At 48.8% G+C, this 26,572-nt stretch overlaps 1 protein-coding gene across 13 annotated transcripts in view; it reads left to right on the top strand.

Annotated features, from left to right (window-relative positions):
* Window positions 1-26,572, top strand: part of By (focal adhesion protein tensin) — a 159,559-nt gene that overhangs the window by 130,663 nt on the left and 2,324 nt on the right. For 7 of the 13 annotated variants that reach the window (XM_076823270.1, XM_076823278.1, XM_076823276.1 and 4 more), the window contains 11 exons: window positions 15,168-15,451; window positions 15,625-16,244; window positions 20,159-20,372; window positions 20,494-20,685; window positions 21,598-22,194; window positions 23,088-23,437; window positions 23,854-23,943; window positions 24,864-24,972; window positions 25,055-25,238; window positions 25,610-25,975; window positions 26,223-26,505. In XM_076823270.1, the coding sequence (XP_076679385.1) occupies window positions 15,168-15,451; window positions 15,625-16,244; window positions 20,159-20,372; window positions 20,494-20,685; window positions 21,598-22,194; window positions 23,088-23,437; window positions 23,854-23,943; window positions 24,864-24,972; window positions 25,055-25,238; window positions 25,610-25,975; window positions 26,223-26,505 (3,289 nt within the window). The remainder of the gene's footprint in view (window positions 1-15,167; window positions 15,452-15,624; window positions 16,245-20,158; window positions 20,373-20,493; window positions 20,686-21,597; window positions 22,195-23,087; window positions 23,438-23,853; window positions 23,944-24,863; window positions 24,973-25,054; window positions 25,239-25,609; window positions 25,976-26,222; window positions 26,506-26,572) is intronic. The other 6 variants (XM_076823271.1, XM_076823277.1, XM_076823272.1 and 3 more) reach the window with 6 other exon arrangements.

The following is a 26,572-nucleotide window of genomic DNA, read 5'->3' as shown; positions in this document are numbered from 1 at the left end:
CCTTGAATCAAGGAGGAAACGGTGAGCTGTGCTCTTTGGAACAGTGTTTTTCGCACCGCGGGCGATTATTACGAGCGTCCCCTTTCATTTCCTCCCTCGCCCCACCCGGTTCCTTGTCCCCGACCATTCCCATACTTTCCCACCCTCCTCGCCGGAGTTCCGTAGTCGATTTAAAGCAATTAGAGGCACTGAATAATCAAAGGATAATAGCAATCACCGTCCGAATAAAGATATCCACCGCTTACAGCAAAAACTTAAACAATCTCCAGTGAAGCTCCGCCTTATTTACTACCCCTCAAAGGATTCTTGTCCTATATTCTCCATTCCTTTTCTCCCCTTTCTTGCAGCTACCTTTCTTGACACATCCTTCTCTCAGCTATCTTTAAAGAGAATCTTCAACCCCCGGGCCCTGTTCCCGGCTGAAATATACGGCGAAGGAAGCGATCGTTAAATTTCTTCCGCTCGGGCGGCGACCCACGAATTTATAGAAAACGATCGCCTTTCGGTAACTCCGTCCCGGCGATAAACTTTCGTATTGAAAGCGGGTCGTCGATGAATACCGAGGAAAGGGGGGCGATAAAACTCGTGGACCAAGGGAACTTGGATCACTTGTAACCACTTTAAGTCTTGATTACTTTCGCGGCCAGTCTTTTCACCCACACACGGCGAAATAGTGTACACCGCGCTCGTCGCCGATCTCCTTACAGGATTACTCTCCTCGAATTGCAAAATCTCGTTAACCAGGTAGCGAATGGTTTGAAAGTTGGTCGACGAAGGGGGACGGGGATTTATAGAAGGTGGTTTCGGCGGTGGGGAGGACGTCGGTTTATTCTTGGGCGTCGGGACGCGTCGAAACGAGACGCTGCTTAATAGTTTCCGCGCGATTCTACGCCGCTCCACGTCTCGGGCCGATCCCCTGATTTTCCAACGGGCAATTGTGCGCGAGATTCTGTTTACGTTCGCGCCGGCCAGCCGGTGCGCGCTTTGTTTCCGTTTTATGGCGGGCTTGCTTGTGCAATCTGATCGCAGCTTCGATTCGAAAACGATTTCGTCTGCCCCGGTCCGGCGGCGAGGGAGCTCGGAGTTCTTGGAAGGTGGTAGAAAGAGGCGGATCGCATACACAGTAAGAGAAATATTCTACTCCCGTCTCAGTCCAAAGAATCGACAGCGGGGACTAAGTCTCTGTCGACTCAGAAGCAGGATGGATAGGATTTCCTTGTACGTGAATTTTGATCAGGATTATTCATCTTCTCTCTTACATTTCCATCGCGAGTATCGAATTTAAGTCGCTCAGAGGGGAGTCGCGCCGAGAACAGAGGCTTCGAATCCAAAACAGGTAAACCAGACTCTCGCAGCTACTGTCCCTCCGAGAAACGACATGGAGCGCAGGAAAGTCTGTTCTCGGAAGGTGTAAACCGACGGTAATCTTTGGAAAAACGAGCCGCGTATGGAACCCGACGCGGATACGAACCACTTCCGTTCACGGCGCGAAAGATTTCACCGCGATGGACACTTGCGAGGGACGCGTCGAGATATTATCGAGTAGAATGTCATAATTACGTCGGGTTTTCTCCGCGATTTCTAGTCCCCCGCTGTTCGACTGTTTGCACCATTTGCCGATGGTAATATTTCTTTAGAGGGGCAACGCGATCTGTCAGGCTCTCTGCCTTCCCTCGCCGCTTTCAATTTGTTGTCCCAGCCGTTGCAATCCTGACCTTTGCCAGGCGTTTAGACTGCTGGGATATTGCAGCCAGCACGACTCGTTTGGAGCATGGATATAGTAGATTCTTATTGAGAATTAAATAGTAGACGAAAGAAATCGCATATTCTTTAAAAGCACCTAACATTGCTACAGTGGGTGGACAAATTATTATACTCGAACAAAAAGGTTTGAGATTCTGTAAGTTTAAGCGATGGAATGAAATAGATGTCTCGCTTTTAATGTTATAATATTATTTTTTAATACTAGTATATGTATTTAAGAATGCAAATTAAATACATTTAGGTATATGGGTTTAAGTCTATTTTGTTCGAGAAATACAAGTATCAATATTTGGTGACTGCGCCTTTAGTTTTTATGACGGCTTGGATTCGGCGTGGCATGCTTTCAATGCATTCTGTGGCTACTTCCTGCAGTTTTGGAATATTCTGTCATACTCTAATGATATTCTTTATTATTTCTGTCCTATCTGTAATAATTTTATCCCCACCTTTTCAAAAACAAATGAGATTTATATGTGGAAAATAATTCACAATATTGCCAGATGTTGTAGCTAATCAATAAATGAAAAAACAATAATAATTCATGCATTGCTACTTTAATTACAGCCACGACTTTCACAGATTTTGATGAAAATGTTTTGAGCATAATGTTGCAGCTAATCAGTAAATGAAAAAGCAATAATAATTCATGCATTGCTACTTTAATTACAGCCACGACTTTCACAGATTTTGATGAAAATGTTTTGAGTATAATAATTTGGTCACCCTCTGTATTCTCCGCAGAATTAAAGAGTCCTCGTAGAACACACTGTAAGTGGCAAAATGAGAAAAATATTTTTATATCGGAAAATATAATATAGAATTTGATTTTTGGAGCTTACAGTGTTTTGAAATTTGAGGTCTGTAGAAGTGGTTATTAATATCCTGTCAGTGGATGAGATATTCAGTTCGTTTCCAAGGAGCGGTGACTAATTCCCTGTCTTCCTCACTAATTGCTCCATACTCGAGTATCCAGAGTTCTACCTGCAGAATTCGATGGGCCACGGTGGCAAAGTCACCCCTGTGCCCTATTAGTTAAAGCCCGCCATAAAAGGGCGAATCGTTTGCACAATGGGTATCGAAGTGACGAAATATAAAAGTAGAAAAGGAATGGAGCAGAGATTGTGCTCGGGGTTGGAGTAAACAATGGTGACGTAACAGCAGGAAGACGTACGACCCAGGGACAAGACAATGGCCTGTTGTCTCTGTTTTCTCTCTGTCCCCACCCCCGTTCTCTCATTCTCTCTGCCTCTCGCCAGGCCGTGGACGGCGAAGGTTTTCTCTTCTGTTTCTGCCGCGCAATTTCTTCGACAGGGACCGAACAAAAGGCTGAGGTCGAGCCGTGGAAACGATTTTTGAGAGTCAGCGTGCAGCGCCCGCGCTTTGTCCCTCCACAGAGGGATAAAAATAAATCCTGTCGGAACGGAGGCATTCGTTTGGTACCAATGCATCACGCGAAATGATAGGAAGAATGCGTCTGTGCCCGTCCCTGCCACAAAATCCGCCCGTACGTTTGTTTCCAATGATACCCACGCCGCCACTTAAATCTTCACGAATTGATCCTCCATGGATCCCAAGAATAATGTTTAGAGGATCCAAATGGCTTTCGCGGAATAAACGAGACGGGGAAATAGATGTTTGGACGTAGCAGGAGAGAACTAAGAAGGCTGTCGACTGACATCCACAAAACTCTAGTGTAACTGCCCGTTTCGCAACGCCATCTTCGAGAATTTATTTAACAAAAGCTATAAGTTTATACTCTCTGACGTTTTGCCTACATATTAAGATATGTTTGAAGTAATACTCAGAATTTTTTTAGCTTTGTTTATCGCATACGTACATAGTCGGTGCTAGCTTCTTCAAAAAATTCTTTTCCGATCAAACTGAAAAACTAAGGTTTATTTTCTTTATTATAGTTGTCGCTATGGTCGGAACGTGTTAATCTTGCAAGAATCCCAATCGCGCACTGCAATTCCCGTCCCCAATGAATAAGGTAGAAGCGTGTGGATATATCCCATAAACTTAAAAGAGATATGGGGTCAGTTGAAATTCAGTGTGGAACGGTGCAGTTGGTTCACAATGAAAGTCTCGTATCTAGTTGCTGGCCCTGTGATTTATCCTAGCAATTTCGCGGCAATATCGCAGCTGCGTTCATTTGTATCGGGCAGAGGGTAGGATCCGGATCCGTTTCCTGGTAGGTTTCGTCTTCGCATCGCGTGTCGGCTGGTCGCCTTACGCACGATTCGTGCACGCGTCCTTGTCCCAGATCCGCTACCTAGGAATACCACTACCACTCGCGCCAACGGTGGCTGACCAACTTTTCGTTCTGTCCTCGTCACTGGCCGACAGTAGAAATAGCCACGATACGCTCGGACGGGCGCGAGCTGGTGGCAGTGGAACAACAACAACGATCTGGATTTACCGACGATGAATCATACACGCGGCCGGTTACGATTTTTGATAATCGAGATATCGCGATATTTCGCCCGGCTGATCTAGCCAGCAGCTTTGGGAAGCCTTCTTGTGTCGACGAAATTGTACCACACGTCGCCATTCAGTGGGCAGTGTGATGAATGATCGAGATATTAATTGGTGAGATAAGAAAGTCGTTGGGGATTTTGATATGCAGTGGGTTTATAGTACAGGTGTCGATATGACAGTGCACGTAGACTCTGGAAAGGCTGCATTTGAGAATCTTCCAAGAGGTTCTCTTTCTCCTCCTCTGTCCTCGCTTGAAGGGTAAGAGGAAAAAGGAGGAATGTCCATTTTTGGCAACTGGGACTACAGAACTGTCGAATCACAAAGGGTTATAAAGTTCGAAAGCCCCCGTAAGATAACGTTAAAGTTTTGGTACACTGGTTAAAAGCAGGTAATGTCCACTGTGCAGTGGAACAAGCCCCTTAATTTTCTCGATAAAGCTGTTCTGTGACATTCCCTATTTCCACTTACCCTTCACCCGTACTCGTCACTTCTCAAAGAAAGCCTTGAAGAGAGTAATTAGTATTCAAGTGCCTAAAAACTGGGAGCTAGAACTCTAGCCATTGAACTCTCTGAACTATTAGCAGCGAACGCTCGTACCGTGAAGTTCAGAAGTTCGCGACGCAGAAGCTCCAGTGATCATACTTTTAAACTACGGCAACTTAGCCATTGTATCTTGAACTTCACGCCAATAATCGTATTTTCCAAACTACTAGAATTGAATCGTTGTGCCTTAAACTTTGGAAGCGTTGGAATTTGCAGCCTGGGAGCATTCGAACTGGTAGAACTATTGAAATTCGCAGGATACCCATAGTCCCAGTGCCAAAGTCCCTTGGACATCCGAGTGAAAGCAATCCGTGGCCATTCGAGAACGTTGCATGTGATCGACGATGCTGCGGTTACGAAAGTACAGAGCTAGAAGTTGACGCGGCCACCTTGCAATTCCGCGTGCACAAGCAACACGCAATGATCGTGCTCATCAGCGATCTAGTTACCGTGCGCGGTGCATTTATGTAAATTTCGCGTGACATATGAGCCCGTTATGCGGTCTGACCTCTGCTCCAGGCCGGACTATTATTAGGCTACCGGCGATCTGGCTCGTCCTGCACTTATTTAACACAGATCTGTATGACGACTGGAGTGGCCACGCGTGCACGAATCGAGCACGACGGTGAACGTGATTGGCGATCGTTACGAGTGTCACGTATGATTCTCGCGAATGCGTGCTGGCGTACTTGACACGGACTGGAGACTTACACGCGCTGTTTCTACCCCGCGGCACGCGTATTTTAAAGCCGCAATCTCGATGCAGCATCTCGAATTACGCGATCTCTGGCGAGGCTGGATAATATTAGACTATGATTGGAAGCTGTTGCTACATTGTATACCATTGCTATTCTGATCAGTTCCTTCGCGAAGAAACATCTCTTCGAATAGCGAGGGCAGAGAAAAGATTCTGCGAAATAATCCCGCCGAAAAGTCACTGCTGACCAGAACAATCTGCACCAACCTCGGCGAAGTCAACTCGCCCCCAATCGAAACGGTCACCTTGCGTAATAGGGCAATTTAGAATCCACGTATCGTTAGCTACGTCCCCCGAGGAAGCATTAACGCTAGGAACTGTCACGAGCTGCTGCGCAAATGGGAACATCATTTCGAGAGGAATACAGGATTTTATCGCCCAGAAGAATTGTTAGTTCGAGCAGAAGAGGGTGGACGTTACGAAACCTGCGGACGAGATGGATATGTGTACAGCGATGGAGATATAATTACTCCACTATTGTCCGGTCCTGTACAATTAGCAGGCATCGCGCGCCACGATCAAGCGCACATTCCCCAGCCTGAACCAGCCCGCATAGATGCGTATTACGCGTTACGGCACGTGTCCTTTGCAAGCGTGCACGCATCGAGCGTGCAACAGCCGGCAGGATACCTACTCGTTCTTAGCCGGCGCGCGGCCTTTCATCGCGCGCAATCGCGCCGGTGGATGATGAATTATTAATTGCCGGCCATTCATTTGCACGGAGGCGCTACCGGTCTCCGCGGCGATTTGCACGGATCTCGATTAAAACGGCGCGCACCGCAACGCGATATGTAACTACAAGCCGCGCATTCGAGCGGACACGATTGTGCTTACGTGCGCTGAAAGTTGACGACCATTGCAGCCGGCTCGATTATTCTCCGTTTTGCACGGGAGCGAAGCGCTTAGTCCCGAGATCTTAGGAAGATCGTAATCTTAGACCTCAGGACGCGGAGATTTGAAACGAAGTTCTTAGAATTGGATGCTTCAAGGAATAAAGGAAACGGACTTCGCTTTAGACAGGTGTATGCTTCATCCCGGATGGATCTAGGACCTTCTGAGTGAAGTATCGAAGCCTTCTGAGTGAAGTATCGAAGTGTCCCGTGCGGTGACGCGAGCAAAGTGGATCTAAAAATCTTGCAGTCTCGGGATATCGAGAATCGAGGATCTGAATTTAAGGAGCTGAGGAATTTTGCAGAGTTTCACATGCTGGCATCTAGAAATACAGTTTCTGCGGCTCCTACGCGCAGAATGCACTCGCAGTGCCACTTCTTGAGTGGCCACGGCGCGTAAAAAATAATAAAAACAGTTGGTATAAATAGATGTTCTACTTGACCCAGTTTCCACAGTTGCGGCCATTTTCGTATCGCATGAAATATTCTCTGGGAATGGTCTGCCCGTGTCCGTGCGCGAGCCTGAAATGATTTATAGAGCCCGACGAAACAGTGTTAACACAGCAGTCATCATGGTCGCGGATGGTATACCAAGCGTTACTCGTGAACGGTTGGATAATATTAATTTGTCGGAGTGCTAACGAGAACGTAGAACCTGAGGTATAATTTGCGCACAGATGCGCCTTCCCACAATATGCTAAGTGGTCTAACAACTTGCGAGGATCAATCTCAGAGTCACGATTCCGATTACCCTGAAAACGAGCGGACTTTCACTCATGTTTGCTCTGACAGTTTCAATATTCTCCTCTGCAACGTCGGAGCGCACGTTCGGCGCATCTTCAGCAGCGCTTTCGGCCTCTGAGCCCATTGTTGATGCGGTGACCGCGTGGTAGCGGACACGCTGCACGAAAACAGCTCGTCACCACGTTCCGCGACAGAGCGCAGAGCGAAGTACCGAATTCAGTCGCTCGAGCACGTTGAGAGTACCGTTTCCTTGGTAGGCTCGGCCCAGGCGGCGCGTTTCTACCGCGTGCACGCACGAAATATCGATACCAGCGATCGACCAACGGCGAGGACAACGCTGAAGCCAGGTCGTGCTGAGCGGAGTGTTGCCGTAGAAGGACTGGAGACTGGAGGCCAGTCGAATGAGTAGAGGGGCCATCGCGGACACGCAATACCCGCTTCGAAAGTACACGCGACTGGCTCGCACACGCTTACGTAGGTCAGGAACTACGAACCACGTGAACGGGGGCTCTTAGAGAAGCGACGGATGAGAGAAGATGAGTCTAGATCCGAGTCAACAGAGACGATCAAGTATTCTACCTAGAATTCAGGCAATGACAGCAAAAACTGACTAACCCACATTTTTTCTGTGAAATTGAGTTAGTAGCAGTAATGTATTCTAATAGGAAAAAATAATTTTCCTTCAACGTGGGGTGGTCGGCTTTGGTGGGTTAGTGGGTTGCTCCGAATGCCTCGATTTATAGAAAATTTAAGAGCTTCTATTCTAGAAGCACCTAGAATCGTCGAGAGGACGTTTATTCTCAGAAAAAGTCAGGTCTTTCCGTACTACTAATTGCAGCGTCACTCTGAAGATATCTGACAGAGCTGGCAAGGAGACAGCGACATCCAAGGGGCCTCATTAAAGTCCGCGTGATATAAGTCACCAGACAGACGCTGTCCGTCAATAACCGTGTCAAAAGGCACCAACACCTTCGTGCTCCCCGGTCATGAGTTTATTACACCCGCAGATGCGATCGACGTTAATTCATAATTGCGCGCAGGGAGAGAAGGACACGCACACGGAAGCTTTCGGAGCACGCCGCTCCGCGAGCAAGAAGCTTGCGACACGCATCGTTTCACGCTTCTGTGCGCGTGGGTACGTGCTGGTTCGCCGGTCGGTGCGAAGGCAGAACCGAAAAGTTCGCCGCGGCGGCTTCTCGCGTAGGAAGAAACGAGGCCTGCCTCCAATGACGATGACGATAGGAGCCTGGCAGCCGTCGGTGCGCTGGTGAACGACGGCGATGACGTAGCCGGTGGTGGTGGTTGATGCTGATCGCGATGACGGCGGTGGTGGTGGTTAGTGATCAGCATCCGTGCAGCATTTGCAACGTACAGTGCCGTTTCTGTGCTCCCGGTGAGCGGAGCGCGCGCGTTTCGTCTCTCGCGCGTTACTCTGGACCTGCACAGCTTTCCCCGGCGATATCTCCGTGCCTCTTCTACTCGGTGATCTACGGGATTGATTCTCAGCAGAGATTTCGGTCCACCTTCGACTGTACCCACCAGTGGCAGCTGCGACCTCATCCGACTGCGATCTTGCTTGCCACCTGAGGTGAACTAATCCTATCTTTAATGTAAATAATTTTGTAAAGACTTGATTTTGATGAATCATTGCGCCGTACTTTTTGCGAACCTTCGAATGTGATGTAACGTTGTGTGCTGTCAGTCTAAAGTTCTACTGTACTTCGAATTGTTGTGGGAATATTGAATTTTTTAATTATTCAGGGATTTCATCTTGGTCTTTGAATAATGCGAGGTATAGAAGGCACGCGCAGTTCTCTGGAGCCACCACGCCCCCGCTTCATTCTTGTTTCTGTGCCCCGAAGAAGGTATATTCCGTCTGGCTGGGTGCCCACTTCCCATCGGCGTCCCATGAATCTCTATAAGGCCGTCAAACGAGTAATTCGTCCGCACCGTCTCCCTTTCTCTTTCTCCGTTTCGCGACGTCTCGCCGCTTCTTCTTCCTCCGGAGGGGGCCGGTTCTCCCTGCCTCCGAAAGACGACGAGGGGGCCCCAGTTGCCGCGATCGTATGAATAGAAACCGGTCGATCGCGAATTTTACTACCATAAGCCGTCGCGTAATCTGCATCCTTCTGTGAATGGAGAGGAGGAAGAAGGGCGCCAGCGGAAGGGAGGAAAATGAAGAACCGAACCGCGACTCGGGGGGGAGAAGGGAGAAAGAAGGGAGAACCGGCTGAAGCGATGACGTCCCCGCCAGAGAATCTAATTACCATATTCACCTCGACGGGCGGACCGCGATCCTCGTTTATTAATACGCGTATAACCCGGTGCACGCGCGCGGATTCGAGAAATCAGCGCTGGCCAGAGGAAGAGGGAGGAGACCGAGAGCGCCAGATGATATTAACGATGATAAAACGTATCGCCTCGTTTCAGTGGATTCCGTCGCTCCCTCGCGCGGAAAATATGGCGCCCAGCGACGCCTGGATAGCTACCCCGCGTGCCGTAAAGATGCGCGCGTCAGATCGTTAAACAGCGTGAAACGAATCGGACGGATGAAGTCATTGCGTCGGGGAACGTGCAGCGGGGATTCAAAGTTTGGGTGTGTCGGACGGAGGAGCTTGTAATCTCGTCCTACGAACCTTCCTCTGCAAAATCTGTGTCTCATGGAGACGCAGCGCCCCCGGGAGCATCTGATACAAAATCAAAGTAATGGGGTTGCACGGTGTTCTTCATAATCCTCGAGCACTCCGGAAAGTACCTACGGTATTTCTCGCGGATCTCCGTGGAATGTTTCGCATGCATGCTTCTCAGCCACGAGCGCATAAAATGCGCATATTAGGGGCATTAAGGAGTGCGAAATGAAATTAGATCGCGGTCGTTAGGCGAAGTGTCCTGTTGGGTGCGCTTGAGGAGGCTCGTTGTTGGTCCACCATTAATTCCATCGTTTACTTAGGCCAGCTCTGCAACGAGTGCGCCAGCACCATGTTTAAGTGCAATTGTTTATGACGCCACGGCGCTCGTGAAAACGATCATTCCTTCGACCACTTCCGACGCGCGTGGCTTGGGAACGTTTTATCCCGCTTCTCATGGGTCTGAGGGAAGATACGGTTTATCGCTTCCTCTATTAACCCGATTTAATGGGGCGCGCCGCAAATCACTCGCTGATACCACCACTGGCTTCTTTCTTAAGATTCTTCCAGTGGAGGGGGTATTTCGCTGGAATTGAGTGCGGTGGAACATTTAGAGGATATTTACAGTTCCTTATTCTTAAATCGATATGTCTTACGACACTTTTTTATGTAATTCATGCACAGGGACCATCGTTCTATGATACACCCTTTATTCAGCTTCTCGTCCAGTGAATTAATTCCTTCGAATATAATTTCTTCAAATCCTTAGTTGAGTAACTCTGACGAGGAGAGGCTTTCAGGTTTCCGCCTGCGATTGTTTCGGTTTTTAGATATGCTTTAGAGAATTTAGACGACCGAAAAAATAACAAATTCTACGTGTGTTTCATCTTGCCCCGTTTGCATATTCAGAGGGTGAAACCACCCCCCGAATTTTATCCCATTGTTTCGAGGCAGCGAGCAGATTGGCGCGTGATCATTGACAGGAACGATCGATTCTTATCTGATTTTCACTCGCGAATTGAGACTAGTTCGGTGGGCATGCGACGGCACAATAAGTCTCGGTCGATCGATCCCGTCCTTGGCTCTGTTTGGTATTTTCGTCGATGCACGCGGATGCAAAAGGAGACGGCGAGCAGCCGCAATAACAGACGCGCCGTGCAGAAATGTATCGTTGCGTGGACGTATCATTTGGCGCAATAAATCCGCGGGAATCGTGAGCGACTATTGGCCGACGGCGACGTCGCTATCCTTTGGACGATCTACGAAGAGTCACAGTTGCAGCTGCAGCCTGCACGCGTTAAGTGCTCGTCGTAGATCGCTTCGCCGATCATAGGTTCACTCGGCTGTAATCGTGTCAGTGCTCGCCACGGTGACCGGTGCTCTTTCTACGTTCTTACTACAACATGTGCTCAGCTCAATTGCAGAGAATTGATACCAGTTCACTCGAGACACCTTGCGCCTGAATAACCCTGGTGAAGTTTCTTAAAATATTTTGACGTCTCGTGGTTCTAATCTGAGAATAAACTAAAGCAAATACCTGACTGATCGCAACATTCATAACCGCAACGGGAACAGTCAATTGGCCGCTCAGGGCTACTATGCGCGTTTGATTTACCTCCTTGTGCAAATTTGCAACTACACAGTTAACCTAATAGATCACCACTCCGCGCTCAAATAGAGAGGCAATCCAATATGACGTTAACACAGTGATCCTGTCTGATATAATTCACGGTTATAGAAGCGGCCCAGAGCTGCCAATTGATCTCATCCCAGCCGCAAACAGTATTTTCGATCTAAACCCCGGGGAATGCATAATGAACACCTTCTCGCACGTGATCCGAGGACGCAGCTCCGGCGTTCCCCGAAGACGTCACCTCCAGGCGACGTCGATGAGATCTCCTTTCATTACACCAACCGGAACCCCCAAATTCAGCCCTCAGGCTGTCCTGGTTCCTCGAAAAAGTTCAGGGTGGTCCCTCCGTAGGTGGGCCTGCCCGATCGGTTCGAGGTATCGTCTACTTCGTCAACATCCACGAACCTGTCAGTCTCCGCGTGCGACTGCATCTCGAGCTCCGCGCTCAAGGCTAGCTGAAACGCGCGGAACCTCTTTCCTCGCGTTAAAAGCGTTCCCCGTGGAATGCGCCTAAGATACGCGCGGTGTTTATTCCCCAATCGAAGTATGACGGCCTCGATAAAGGTATCAGCGGTTATAACAGCTTGTTGCTTATCGCGTTTCGCAAATATCCTCCGCGAGATTTACCGAGTCGTTAGGTTTTCACGCTCGACGCGTACTCAACGGCCGCGCTCCCGATACCCGGCGCCATTTAGATTCTCTCTCTTCCCCGTCGGCCGGCTAAAGAGGCTGCACACCAGCAACAATATCTGCTCGATCTCGGTCGGCGAGCAACCGCAACAGGCCCGCCCGTTCGCGGCGAGGCTCGAGTGTTTGCGTTCCGCGCGCGGGTGTTAAACGCGTTCCATCTGCCGACGGGGCTAGATTGGCCGTCATTGATGAGCAAGACTGGCTGGCTCCCTCTGCCTAGCGCGTATAATCGGCGAGGAGCGCTTGAATAAAAAATGATTTATACCTGGCGCGAGTGATACACCGAGGAGATAACACCGACGCGGATCGAATTCAGATGGGATACCTCGCCGAGCTCTGCGGATTCCGCTGCTTGTCCTTCGCGGAGCTTTACCCCGTTGGCGCGTCACCGTTAAGTGGCAGCGCCCATTTGTTCCACTTTTTGCAAATTGAACCGAGTGGTCGAGTAAAGTGGATCGCGGGAGCTGCGACTAGGAATCTGCGGAGATATGGGAACGTTTCGTAAGAGAGAGTCTAGTTTTGTTTTGGTTTTTTTTTATGGAAGTGGAAGAGGAAAGCATTGGGTCATAGACACTGAGGAGTATTTCTGAGCGATTGAGTTTTAAGGGATTTTTAACTTAAATGGAACACCGCGAACCCGCTATATCCTTTTGGAAATCATTGTGGTGGGTTTATAGTGACTCAAGACGAGAACAATGGTATGTTTCATTCGTGCCCAACGTCCTGTAAGGGGTTATACCTCGTCAGGCGGCCGGAAAGAGCTGAATGTTTGTGAATTTTTTTTTGAAAAAGTGGAAGCATATATTTTCACAGAACTTTTTGCACTATAATAAAGTAACAAATGGCATCCAATAGCCTTTTTAAAAATTTGGTTTTGCGGTGGCCACTGCCATTCGGAACCAGATTCTCTAAAATAAAAAACCAAAAAGGTTTCGTTAGTATATTAATGTATCCTCTGATTAAAGGAGGGAATTTCCGAAATACTAATTTAAAACAAAATGGAAAAAATCAGGATTTTAACTTTAAATAGCCGCCATTCTGTTTTAAATTAATATTTCGGAAACTCCCTCTTAACCCGGAACTCCCTTAAGGGTGTGAAAACTAACCTCAAAGACAAAAAAAAATTAAAACGAAAGTTTAATGGTACAATAAGCGCTGCAAACTTGAGTTGACAAGATGTTGAAGAGTTTAAAAAAAAAATACGTGTTTATTGCTTATTAAAGAACCCTCTTACCCCCAAAGATGGATAATTTCCTTGAATTTTCCACTTATGAATCAGCTGTTCCAAGCATCTAACGAGAATAGCACGATCAAGGAGAACCAAATACACCTTGCGGCACCTTGGAATTTTAAACCAGCCAGTAATTTGAATTCATAATCGCGCATATTTTGTTGTCAAGATGCCCACGCAGCCTGTTCTCACTCCGCTACTAAAAACAGCCATAGACACGGCAGTTTCTAGCAGAAGAACCCACTTTGGTGCTGCGTGCTATTCCGTGGCATAAAGGAAGGCATGTTCCTTCGAAAGGATTAGCCCGGGGAAAGAAATTTCAGCAAAAAGCTGCGTAGCTCGCATGAACATCCGGGGGGTATGATTTCGTGAGCATAAAGAGTCTTCGTAGAACGAGACCACGTACTTGGGGCTAATGGCATGTTTTAGGGCCTCTCTGTGGGCGCACTTCCGTTGCGAAACCGTCTCGCTCCCATTTTCGACTTTAATTTTGCTCGTGTTACTTCGAACTTTGTCGGGGAAACAGAGGGGCAGCTAATTACCAACAGGCAGTTCAATTTTAACGTGAAATTTACAGAGTGACACCAACTCTACTCCCTCGTATCTTAAATTTCATCGACTCGTGCAGTGCTACAATCAAAGGACTAATTTTCCGCGAAAGATCGCTCCCACGTACTAAGTATATCTTCCATTTCATTGGAGGCAGTAAAAATACGGTCGCCCCCCATCGATTATTCTGCGAGCCACTTGGGAATAAGTTTCATTGAGGATGACAATCGTGGGCTCATCTTTCCATTCGCGTTGAATCCAATTTAACAGTTCGATCACGACTAGGGATTGCAAACCGGTAAATCGGTAAATCAGTTTGAAGCTTTTTTCACTGATAACGTAGTATTAAAATTTTTACCGGTAATTCGCCAAATTTCTCGCGATTTACTGGTAAATATCGAGAAATACATAATTTACCGGTAAATATCGAGAAATACGTAATTTATCGAATTCCCGGTAAAAATTTGGCGAATTACCGGTAAAAATTGTATGTATAGCAATGTAGCGCATAATTCCGTCGACATCTACTACGTTATCAGTGAAAAAAAACTTCAAACCGATTTACCGGTTTGAAATCCCTAATCACGACCACCTGGAAGACGTATTTTCATGGTTCGCTAGTGGAAAGGACGCACCGGGAATTTCGTTCCTGGGGATAGCTGTCGCGTTACGTGACAAAGATTTCTCGGGATCGAGATGAAAGCTTCGATTGCATAGCTTCCTGGCGACTGTCATCGCGCGCACTCTTCGCCCGGCGAGCGTGAACTTCGACTTTCTTCGTTCCCCTGCTCGCGCGCAAACCCACCGCAGGGATTACGTCAACCGCGGGCATGTGAATTATTCAAGCGTGACATGACAACGCGGATTAGCGTTAAATTGCCGCGACGCTCTTGGTGCAGGAAGGACGGTGTATCGATTGGACGGCTCTTAACCCCCTCGTTGCAATTAGTTCCTGGAGCTTCATCGGTCAACGATTTACAGCCGATTGTTTCCTTTCTAACGAGACCCTTTGTCCCGTGGCGCTTTGTGGTCGATTACGCGAATCGAAGTTGCGACAAATTCAGGACGGAGGAAGGAAATAGTGAGGGACTTAGGTGGGGAAAGAAGTGGAGTCTTCAAGTACTTAGTTATTCAAGTATCTGAGCCTTGAAACCTCTAAATCATCGAATCCTTAAGAACCCAAGAACATTTCTCCAAGAAAAACGCGACGCATTGATAAAGTCCCTGAGAAACTTAATCCGATCGTGACATTTTTGTTCAGAAGGACGGGAAACACCATTATCACCACCGCCACCTTCGAGCTCCTCCGTTCAGACGTCACCTCGTGGATTGGGTTACACCTGCGGTCCCATAGATGGATCTTTGTACGCTGTGGTACACCAGGGTGCTGCCGGTGGTGCCCGTGGCTCACCATTGACAGTTTCCATGGACAGCGGCATCAGCAGTGCTCCACCACAGCGACCTAGCCCACCCGAGGCAGAGCCAGAGAATCAGGCTCATGGAGACCTCGACAAGCTTCTTCATGATATGATGCTGACTGTTGAGGTAGGTCGCTCTATGTATTATCATCAATATCCAGCTGAAGTTTAGGTTACACCAAGAATCCCAGCATGAAAACGCAACTATTTCCTTAAAAAAAAAACCCAAACTGCAAGAGAAACCCTTATTTAGAATTCAAAGACGCCGGGTAACCGTATTTCCCTTTGTTGTGCCCACAGTCGATGCCAGATCCTCCGACAGAGGAATACAGAACGGACAGGAACGAGAAGATGTACATTCAAGAGACCCGTAGCTACAGCAGTCACCCAAGCAGCCATTCCCCATCGACATACTCCACGTTGAAGGACTCGTACAGGAGTTATGGTGCCGGGAAAGAGTCCAGCCCTCCCTACAACTCGAGCAGCAGCTACAGCACCCTGAAGAACGAGTACAGAGAGCCAGCTAAGATCGAGCACCGGAGGGAAGAGTTCGACTATCGCGCGTCCCCAGATCGGAAGATCTCCGAGTCGTCCACTGAGTCGTATAGGAAACAGACCGACTCCTTCTCGCCGCCTGGAAATATCGATTATATCGACGAGGATATACCGTATCACGCCAGGCAGACCAGCCAACCGTTCTCGTACGGCGCCACGTCAGACATGATCAAACATCAGAAACTCTCGTCGCCCTCCTTGGTGAGGAAGGCTTCTGTGCGCGGCACAGCGCCTGTGGTCGACTTCGAGGACATCCTCGGAGAGAACTCGAGGAGACCCATCAGCCCTTTGAGTCCCAACACGCCTGATCCACCGCCCGAGTTCGCTAACGGGCCTGTGAAGAGCAGTTCTGACCATGTCGACGGGTGAGTGACAGCTTCTGCTGGTAGACCTTGTGAATGGGGATTTCCTGACGTTGAGTATGGGACCGTTACCTAATATATTCATGAGTTTCACAAGATGGTACGATGCATGGGAATATCTATTCAACGAAATAGGTCTGAGCAGGAAGGTAGCAGGCATTCATAGCGATATGATTCAGTTTAACTATCGAGTATGATAGTGAATATTCTATAGACTAGGGTTTCGACAGAGGGTCTTACAGTAAAATGCCCAAGAACGTCGGAGTATCCGCTCATAGTTCGCGGGAAGCCAGTAACTGGGTAACTCAGCCACACGTCCCTGCATTAACGTTGCCCAATTACTTCCAACAAATCTGAGGCACTTCCGTTCCCCTATTTATACCTCTCAGACTGATTACGGAGTCCCTTTTCCTGGCAACGTTCCCGCCAACGTTAACGTCAACTTCGCCCGCTGTAACGAATCCCGTAATTAAATGCTCAGACCGTCTAATAATACGTCGGGGAGGCGCTGCGTCGGGCGAAAAGCGGTTTCATCACGCTCGATATATCGCGGTGGACAGCGTCTATTGTGAAACGAGAGATTAGGCGGCTTTCCGCGGTACCAGCCGTGGAAATCGGGAAAACGAGAGGGGCCTGCCCGTTGGCAGAGCTTCCAGACGATCGTCGAAAGCGCGTGTCGCAACGCGAGCCCGCCGAAACGGGCGCCGCAAAAGAGGCACGGCCGACGGAGAGACGTTCGCAGGAACGCGCCGCGGACGGAGAAGGCGCTCGATACCAACCGGGGGACAATTAATAAATTGTCTACTCCATACGGGGACACGATTACGGCACTCGCCGCGAGTTTCTGCCAGGAATGGTGAACGCGGTCGTCGTGAGTCATTGTCGCGAGCGATGCAAGTGAAAAGAGGAAAGTCGGCTGGCCGTCAGTAGATGTGTACGGTCGGGTGCAGACGCGCGGGAACGACTCGCCGTTTCGCATCGTGAAATACGAGGCTCGCGGTTAGCGGGTGAATATGCCGAGAAACCGCGTTGTCGACACACTAATTTGTCATCTCGGTGCATTGCACTGGCTTTGTGGCAGGCGAAATTGAGGGGTAATAAGTGTACCTGGAGATTTGGGGGTTCAGAGACTGCGGGGTTGGGTTGGGGAGTCAGGGTTTTAAGAATTCTTAAAGATCTGGGGACTTGAAATCTTTGGGATTTTGCCATTTGTGAACTTGAAACTTTTGGGACTTTGTCAATAGGGGACTTGAAATCTTTGGGACTTTGTCAATAGGGGACTTGAAACCTTTGGGACTTTGTCATTTTGGGACTTTGTCATTTGGGGACTTAAAACCTTTGGGAGTTTATAATTTGAGGATTTGAAACCTTTGGTAATTTGTTATTTAGGGACTTGAAACCTTTGGGAGTTTATCATTTGAGGATTTGAAACCTTTGGGAATTTGTTATCGAGGGACTTGAAACCTTTGGGAGTTTATCATTTGGGGATTTGAAAGCTTTGGGACTTGGTTATTTGGGGACTTAGAGACTTAACGGCTCATAATTTCTTTCTCGGCAGTTGTTACTGATCTCTAGTCTCAGTTACACTCAAAAGACACTTCAATATCTTCTGAGTAAAGCATCCCGAACAACACGATCACCAAATCAGATAACTAAAGATTTCCGTCCCCTCCTGTTACAAAACCGTTCCGCCACGTGTGATTTTATCAATTTCAAGTGGCCGTTGATCGCGAACGCTCGTAATTCGGTCGCTCAACCCGTGGAAACCTTATCTGAATGGAGGAGAAAGCAGGGGTCCACGGGTTTAACAAGTTTGTTAACCGTGAGCTCCTTGAACGGGGTTCGTCGAACTCCCGGATAGCAGCGTCGCCGCTAAAATACGGCTCGTTTTGTGTATCGAGTCGCCAGCCCCCGAAAGCCCGTGAAAATAAACCGTGCCGGTCGCCGGACCTGAGCCGCAGCCTGCGAAACCGCCGGTTTCGCCCGGATATTTATGAAAAACCGCGGCCCGCTACGATGGAGAAACAGGCGACGTTTATGGTCGACGGAGTCGACAGACGTTTGGCAGGTCTGCTTTCTCAGCCGCAAAGAAGTTCTCCTTTCGGGGCTTCACCGTTCGTTCCTTGTCTCGATTCTCGGTTTTCAGGTTCTCCGCGCGCGGCCGTTAAAGCTCCATCTACGGGGACCGTTTCGCTGGAAACAATCGTTGAAAATACCAAACGTTAACTGTAGTTTCACCGAATCGGCACGACCTCGCGTAAAAATTTCGCGAAGCCGATCGGCTGTTGCCACGCTCCGTTCGGGAATTCTTCGCGGGGCACCTTTCTCGGAATTCGCACCATTTCCGCGGTAACGTCGCTAGAAAAAGCGTCTCTCTGGGAGAAAGAGAGCGAGACGTCTCCTATTCCTGGGCTCTGCTCGCCCTCTGACATAATTATAAATATAGAACAGGCGAGACAGGCTAAATCGGCCGACGCAAGCCCACCCCCTTCCACTTGCTCCCGTTCATTATTCGTTTTCCCCGTAATCCCTCCGCCGCTCCAAGTGTATTTCTTTCCACTAACAATTCTTCCGTCCCCTCGGTGCACCGGCGGAGGAACTCGGAAGTCACTCGATGCGGGAGCACAAAAGCGGCTCGCAGAGCCGCGTACAATTTTCCTCGGTGGGTTCGTATATTTCCGTCGTCCTTTCCGGACGGTCCGAGGCGACCCCCTTTCCCTGGTCCTCAGCTGTATTGTTCTGGAAAAAAAGTCTGTTTCCACCGCGTGTAATCCACGAGAAGTGGAAAATCTGGCCTCTCGACGTGGACGCGATCATTACGCTCCACGTTGACACAGTGCGCTCGGGAGACTCTGTCATTCGTCAAATTCTTATCTGGTAGCTGTGCACTCTGCGCAGCCTCTAAATGAAAACAGAGGCGCCCGAATTCAGGTAAAAGCATGGAGAGCTCAGAGGAGGGTAGCAAGTTCCCTCTGGCAACTGTACTTTAATGAAATATACTTTTCATCCGCGATTCGCGTGTAGCCGAAGCGAAAGCAGCCTCCAAATAATCATTCAGCCGTCCTTTAATCGCTTTTCCCGGAGCACGCAGATTAATTTTCTTGGTCCGGGAGTCCCCTACTCGTAATAACCAGCAGGGGAAGCTATTGGGAAGATGAAGTACAGGGCGGCTCATTACAAGAACTCCTCGTTTCTTTTCACGAGCCCGGCCCGGGCAGTTCAATTTGCACGTGTAGCCGCGGTACGTAGCGTGTTGCCCATTTGTCTGGTCCAGGAACACACATTGTGGGCGGTTTACGATCCTCCCGGGATCGTAAGCGCTCGGCCATATTCCGGTAGGCCGTGGAATATAAATTTCGTTACTCGTAAACAAAAACGAACGGCCGGGGCCGCGGAGATCCATTTATCACGATCTGGAGCGCGAGAGCGAAACAGAGAGCCGATGGCCCGAAGCGACCTCGTCGATCAGGATGCAATTATCCGGGATCCCGTCGTGGTAGGAGGTCCCGATTCCGTTCCTCTTCCGACTGTAACCGTGACGGGCCGGTTTGTTGCCGGTTCTAACGAGGCTTTGTTACTCGACTCGCGCGTCTCGTGTTCCTCCCTCCCCGTCGTGAAAGTGGCTTCTCGTATTTTCATCCGCTCGCGAGTAACCCGAGCGCCGCGCCGTTAGAAGAAGCGCGAAAGCGAGGAGTCGCGAGGTACAGGATGAAAACAGCTGCTCCTCTGGGACCGGGCTGCTCGCCGGCGACAGGTGACAGAGGATCTCGCGTATCCTCGTCGATCATACTGTTTCCCTTGGAAGCGTGTTCCATCTGCCCCGCGAATGATTCTGTCGTTCGAATTGAATTGATTCCCGCCGGTAAGTGTTCCTAAGGAGAGTGGAGAAGTTTTACCTTGCTATGTGTTGCCGGCAGATTGTCGTGGCTGAGGCAGCAGCAGTTGAAGCTCGCGGCCAGAAGGGACGAGAGGAACCCGGGCAAACTTTGGCGGCAGGAGACCGGGAATCGCGTGATCGGGGAGCTGAGGAGCTTGCAGAGAGGAAGACTGAGGCACGATGGGTACGCCAGTGACTCCGCGGTTCTCGATGATGACGACGACATGTGGACGGTGAATTCGATTTCTGGGCAGGTAAGGAAGAACGCAGATATCACATCCCGTGGACATTCTAGGAATGTGAATCCTATCTACGCTTGGAATGGCAAAACGTGAGAATGGCATGGAATGACAGAGTCGTTGTCGATTAATTTAGACGCAATCGAGGCCGGCTCCCTACACCTCGGCGCCGGCCAGCCCTCTGCTTCCACAACGCTCCAGCAGTCGGAAGTACAACGGTACCAGCGGACCCGGTACCCTGGGAAGACCGCGGGCCGAGAGCGTGAACGAGCGCCCCTTCATGTCGGTGAAGCGAGCTTACGAATATCGCAAGTACAGCGACAGCCAGGTAAGCCAGTGTGAAACGGTAGTCTGCCCTGCGAGCTCTCAGCTGGGATCGATCGTGGCCGCGAAGTATTTATGGTTATTCGTGGAAGATCTTCGAATGGAGACTATCGTACTAAACACTTATTAAGCCGTTGAAACTGTTGGAAATGCATCGCGAAGATTGGCCAAGCGCCTGTTACCCAAAGCACCGAGCTACTTAAAGTAATTATCGCTAATAAGGATAATAAATTCGGAACGATCGATCCCGGCATGCTTAGATGAGACGGCGGCAGCACGAACGCTACAATTTAGGCCCTCGTAGACGGCGACTGTAAAAGCAACTCCTGCGGTTAGACCGTATTTTATGGTTATGACCCTCAGTTAGATCCTAAACAGCAAGAAATAGCCCCTTAGAGCGTAGATCGCAAAGAAGATCACGTAGTTACAGACGGAGTACAGCTTAACCCTTTCTTCTGCCTTTCTCTTCGGCCAATCATTATGCAGAGTGTTCCGCGATGGGTGGCACGACTAAAAGGGAAATAATTATGCACCGGCGACAGGAGTCGATAGCGCGGAATGGCATTTTCGCGTTCGATTCAGTCCTCCATGTATAAATTACACCCCTCTGTGTCGTGGCATCGATTAACGAGAATTACTGTAGAAAATTCTGGGCGGAGATTCCAAAGATTCTATCCTCGCTTGTTATTAGTTACACGCTGATCATTAAGAATCTCATCTCTGCCATAACGCGATCTGCATTCGCGAGCGTAAATAATGGTAGAAGAAATTAATGCAATTAATTCACTAACGACGAGTTTTTTAAGTAATTGGATATCGCTGGCACAATATCGGTTCGTTCGAACACCGCTGGCAGCACGGAAAGGATTAAAATCCTCTGCTCCCTCTAGCATGAAGCGCTTGGCTTGCTTTCCAGAGCCCTCCGACATCCCCCCGCTCAGGCTTAGCAGCCGTGCAACCCTTAGGACTAGCAATGCAGCAACAAGCAGCGTTCGTTAGCGTGGAAAAGTCGCAGCCGCCTCGGCCCGAGTCGCGCAGCGACAGCTTCGCTCGCGCGGACGCTTTGCTACGCGAGCACCGCCAGCAGCACCAGCCGCTAACCACCAGCAACGCTGTCGTTAATCACTCGGAGCAGAAGCAAGCGATAACGCAGGATTTCCCTCGGAACGCTCGGCCGGAGTCGCGGAACAGAGCGGTAACGTATCAAAGCTGCGACAGAATCACCGTGGCCAGCAACGACAGCAGCACCGATCACGTGGACGCAGGATTGCTGGCCGTGGTTGACCAGCAATCGGCCGTGCAAAGCAGCGGAGACCCTCTCGTGAGCCTCATTCAATCACTGGCTGAAATTTCGCCCGTTCGCTCGCCCCCATCCGTGACTAACAAGGTCGAGAACGATCATCCCTCGAGCATCAGCCCAGCAACTACGTCATCAGTGAGCAGCAACGTTGCTAACGCCATCACTAATTGCTCCCCTAACCAGTCGCCCAAAGCATGGCAGAATTGCACCCAGGTTTGTCCCGGCTGCGATGCCTACTCCTGCAGCAATCCTAACTTAGCGTCTTCACTCGCAACAGTATTTTACTTCCGAGTTACGGCCACTCTCTTGCGTGTGCACAAGGATCGCGGGATAGTCGGACGATGGCGATAGTGTTTCGTACCGATACAGGGTGCTTCAGAGCTGGGGGTGTGAATTTGACTAGCAAGGGATGATCCCGAAAAAGGAAATACAACAGATTGTCAGAGCACAACGTAATTTTTTGCAGCCCAAATTCACTCAGGGGATGAAATTGACTCCAGATGACAAAAGTTACTTCTTTTAATTAGGACTATCATTTGGTAAAGCAATTATTTCACAGCTCACGAGTTATAACACAAAATCGGAAAATAGCCGGATTTTCAGAGGCCAATTTTAACTTCTTAAAGTGAATTTGCTCTGCATATCCCCAAAGTTTTATAATTTTCTGAATTTGCGGGTTGGGGATTTTCCTTTGTGAGCAACAGAGCTCGCGAAAGGAGAAAATGGGTTTAGCAAGAGTACACTAAAAAAGACTATAGGCCTCTCACTGATTTTTGTCAGAGTACTAAATACCGTAGCTGTGAAACATCCTCTGTATAATGTTTTTTTTTAAACAACCGCATCTCATTCAGTTCTTCGTGAACTCAATCTTCTAATCTTTCTATCGAAGATAAAGTCTCTCTCTAATATTGAATAAAATTCGACACCGTTCCTTGTCCACACACTTCTCAAAATTGATATTGTACATTTCACTGGAAACTCCAAGATCGCTTGGCACGCTTCGCTTCAGCCGAACGCACAGACCGATTAGAAATGTGCAGTATTCTTTTATCTATCATTTATGTGCGTTCCGATCAAGACGATGAAGATTTCGTGAATATTCACAGTCGCACAATGACTCGACGTCATCGTGGACCGAGAGGAGCGTCAGTCCTGGAAGCGCGGTGGTCGGCAGTGCCTCGAGACCGCAGACACCTGCCTTTCCGGTGCATCCTCGAACGCCGTACGTAAACAACTCGTCGCCGACGGTGACGTTCGCCGCCGATCGCACCTACTCCACCTCGAACACCAGCTACAACGCGAACAACAACAACAACAACGTGAACAACGTCGAGGCGAGCGGGAACAACAATAACAACGTCGGGAATTACGCAAGCGAACGAACGATCTACATCGAAGAACGAAGGGAAGTCTCGAAGGAGGCGGGACTTCCTCCCAAGAGTCCGACGACACAGAGGTTGGCAATGTTTCTTATTTTTTATTTCATCGCTAACGTGTTTTTCACCCCATCGATTAGTGTCGTTAACGTTTGAGTCTCTAGACACTTAGAATCACACCCTGACAGCTAAGTAGGTACTCGAGGAAGAAAACAATTCACCGAGTACAAAAATTGAAGTTCTTTCCCCGTCCACTTACTATAAAATTGAAGTTTTGTTAGTTTTCAATTATTTTACCGTCGCGATCGATTGAGGTCGACGATCTTGGAATAAAAAGAGACGTTTGTACATCTCTTTTCACGTTTGATTTTGAAATTCATTCGGGAACGATCACTGAGAGACAATACGTCTCGGTCGCGGTTTAAAACAGTACCATTTTACCGAGCATTGCTGAAGAGGCAATGATTATGACGCAGACTGATGTTCGTGATTCTAGACGCTTGAGTTTCCCGGCAAGCGGGCCACTTAAACAAACGCATAACAAACGATGGCCGCTCACTAACCAATCGGCGTCGTTCGACTATAGGTAATATATGATTGATAGCACTGGAACGCGTGGAATTTGCAAATTTCCGTGTCTGAACGACGGTGCGAGCGATCGACGTGGCGAAGGCGCGCGTCGATCCCGAGGATGCGTCTCGTGAATGTTTAATGTCGTGCCACTAACCGTGTGTGTTGGTACACTTTCGCTGCAACTGCATCGTACCGAGAAATCACTTGCATTGTTGCATTTCTATTACATCTGAATATCTGAAAGCAGCTGGAAATAGCAAGGACTCGTGGTATCGCTCGGGGGAGGGTAGGCAAATAAAATGGTTTCACGGGAAACGATGCAGTCGCGCCACTTTGCAGCAATATTGAAATATAAACGACGAACCGAGGACACGTACAGTCGTCGTGTGTGTATTGCACCTGTCGAACTAACAAAAGCTCGAGCTTCTTGCATCGTGTGCCACCTAGAACGCATCATCAACGCGAAGACAGTAGGGAATTCGAATTAAAATCTGTTCATGGGAAGAGTAGAAAATGCAGCAATTTTTCCACAGCATTTATTTAACGATGGGAGGAATTGAATATCATTAATTAATATCACTTCAAAGAATCTGTGTGTACATTGCCGCGTATATAACGATAGAGTATTTCCTCGAGAGTCATGCGTGTAAAAAATGCATTGCCATTAGGTAAAGAGTTATTTGCAACTCGCTCGATTCACATGATCATGTTTTTTCTCTCTGCGTTCCTTGCGTCAATATCCCACCTCCCATTCCCTCCGTCTTTCTCTCAGCTCTTGTATGTACTACCACGTTTCCGATGTTTTCTCACGGCCGTACACCACTTTGCACGAGTCACCCGACAAACACACGTACACGCGCGAGTCTGCCTGCACGGAAAACGATCCCCCTGGAAATCTACTTTGTAACGACACCTGTGATTGCTTCCTTGTAGCAAGGACCGATCCGTTTCTCCGATAAACGAGTCGATGATGTCGCAGTCCCAAGCTGTCTCGCGCAGCCCCGGCACTCCGACTCACATCGAATTCGCCCAAAGTCCCAAGGTACGTGTAACAGACACATGCGACAGGCACAAGGCTGATCGGAGGTGGCTCTCGGTATTGAAGAGTTACCATCGTGTTTCAGAGTGCCGCGTCTTATACCTCCATAAACAGCGGCGGCCAATCGTCTCCTCAGGTGCAGTATTACGGTTCGAGGCGGTCGAGTGTCCACTCGAACACCGAGCCTCAGGAAGTAGCTGATGCCAATGTGAAATTCGTGCGTGACACCAGCAGGATCTGGTACAAGCCAAACATATCTCGCGAGCAAGGTAATTATTCCACTGATTATAAGACACTAATTTCTCCACCTGAGTTGAACCTCTGCACTGTATTACTTTGTATCAGTGGCGCACCCAGAGGGGGAGGGCAAGAGGCCCTGGCACCCCCCAAAGATAAAGGAGGAAGGTGATTAATGTAACCAGCCCTGAAGTAATTCAAGAGCTTTGTAAAAGGAAAAGAAAACTGGATATCGTTCTTTAAATAAATTTTTATATCCACCTACTGAATTTTATTGAATTTGCGTTACAAATATTTTTATCCGTTCAACTCGACACCCCCAAGATTAAATTCTGAGTGCGCCACTGCTTTGTGTCCTACAATTCAAAGAAGATTGGAACATGCGGATATGTATGTCTTGCAGCAATCTCAATGCTGAAGGATGCAGCGCCAGGAACATTCGTCGTTCGAGACAGCAACTCCTTCCCAGGAGCCTTCGGCCTGGCCCTGAAAGTAGCAATCCCACCTCCAGGCGCACCAAGCAGCCCCAGGGATCCTTCGAGCGAGCTCGTCAGGCACTTCTTGATCGAGCCGACTTCTAGAGGTGTCAGGCTTAAGGGATGCGCCAACGAACCAGTCTTCAGCTCTCTGTCAGCGCTAGTTTACCAGCACAGCTTGATGGCGATGGCTTTGCCGTGCCAGTTACTGCTCCCTGAGCCGGAAGCTGCGGCCAGGGCCCTCGATTCACCTGGCGCGAACACTGCGCAGCAATGGTTTGCACAGGGTGCAGGTGAGTCATTTAAAAAACTTAATGTTTCTAAACTTTTCTATGATGAAACGAAAGTGTATCACGAAGCTTGACTCGTGAGTCTAATTTTACGAAGCTAAAATGATTAAAAAATAATTAAACAATTGTCTCGTGAGATTAAAGTCTCATGTGAGGCACGATACTTGTTGCCTCGTCGTGTCATCAATCCTTTCTGATCGAGGAACAACCGATGGTGGTGTTATTATATTTACACCCTATTACTTTTTAGCCTGCAACGTTTTGTACCTATTCACCATGGACACAGAGTCCCTGACCGGGCCCCAGGCGATCAAGAAGGCAGTCACAACCATGCTCGAACAGAAACCACTGCCCACTGCGACCATCGTTCATTTCAAGGTTTCCTCGCAGGGGATTACTCTGACAGACAACGCGCGGAAGCTTTTCTTCCGCAGGCACTACCCCACGAACAACATTAGCTATTGCGGCATGGACACCGAGGAACGCACCTGGGATTTCACCAGCGAGGAAACTGGACGACCAGTCAGCGCCCAGTAAGTTCATCCCTCACAGAATGCCACTCGAATTCAAATTGGCTCCGGGAAACCTAACCATTTTCCA

This window comes from Andrena cerasifolii, chromosome 11 (genome assembly GCF_050908995.1).
Source record: "Andrena cerasifolii isolate SP2316 chromosome 11, iyAndCera1_principal, whole genome shotgun sequence".
NCBI lineage: Eukaryota > Metazoa > Arthropoda > Insecta > Hymenoptera > Andrenidae > Andrena > Andrena cerasifolii.
The sequence above is the reverse complement of the archived record's forward strand: the minus strand, read 5'-3'. Positions and strand labels throughout refer to the sequence as shown.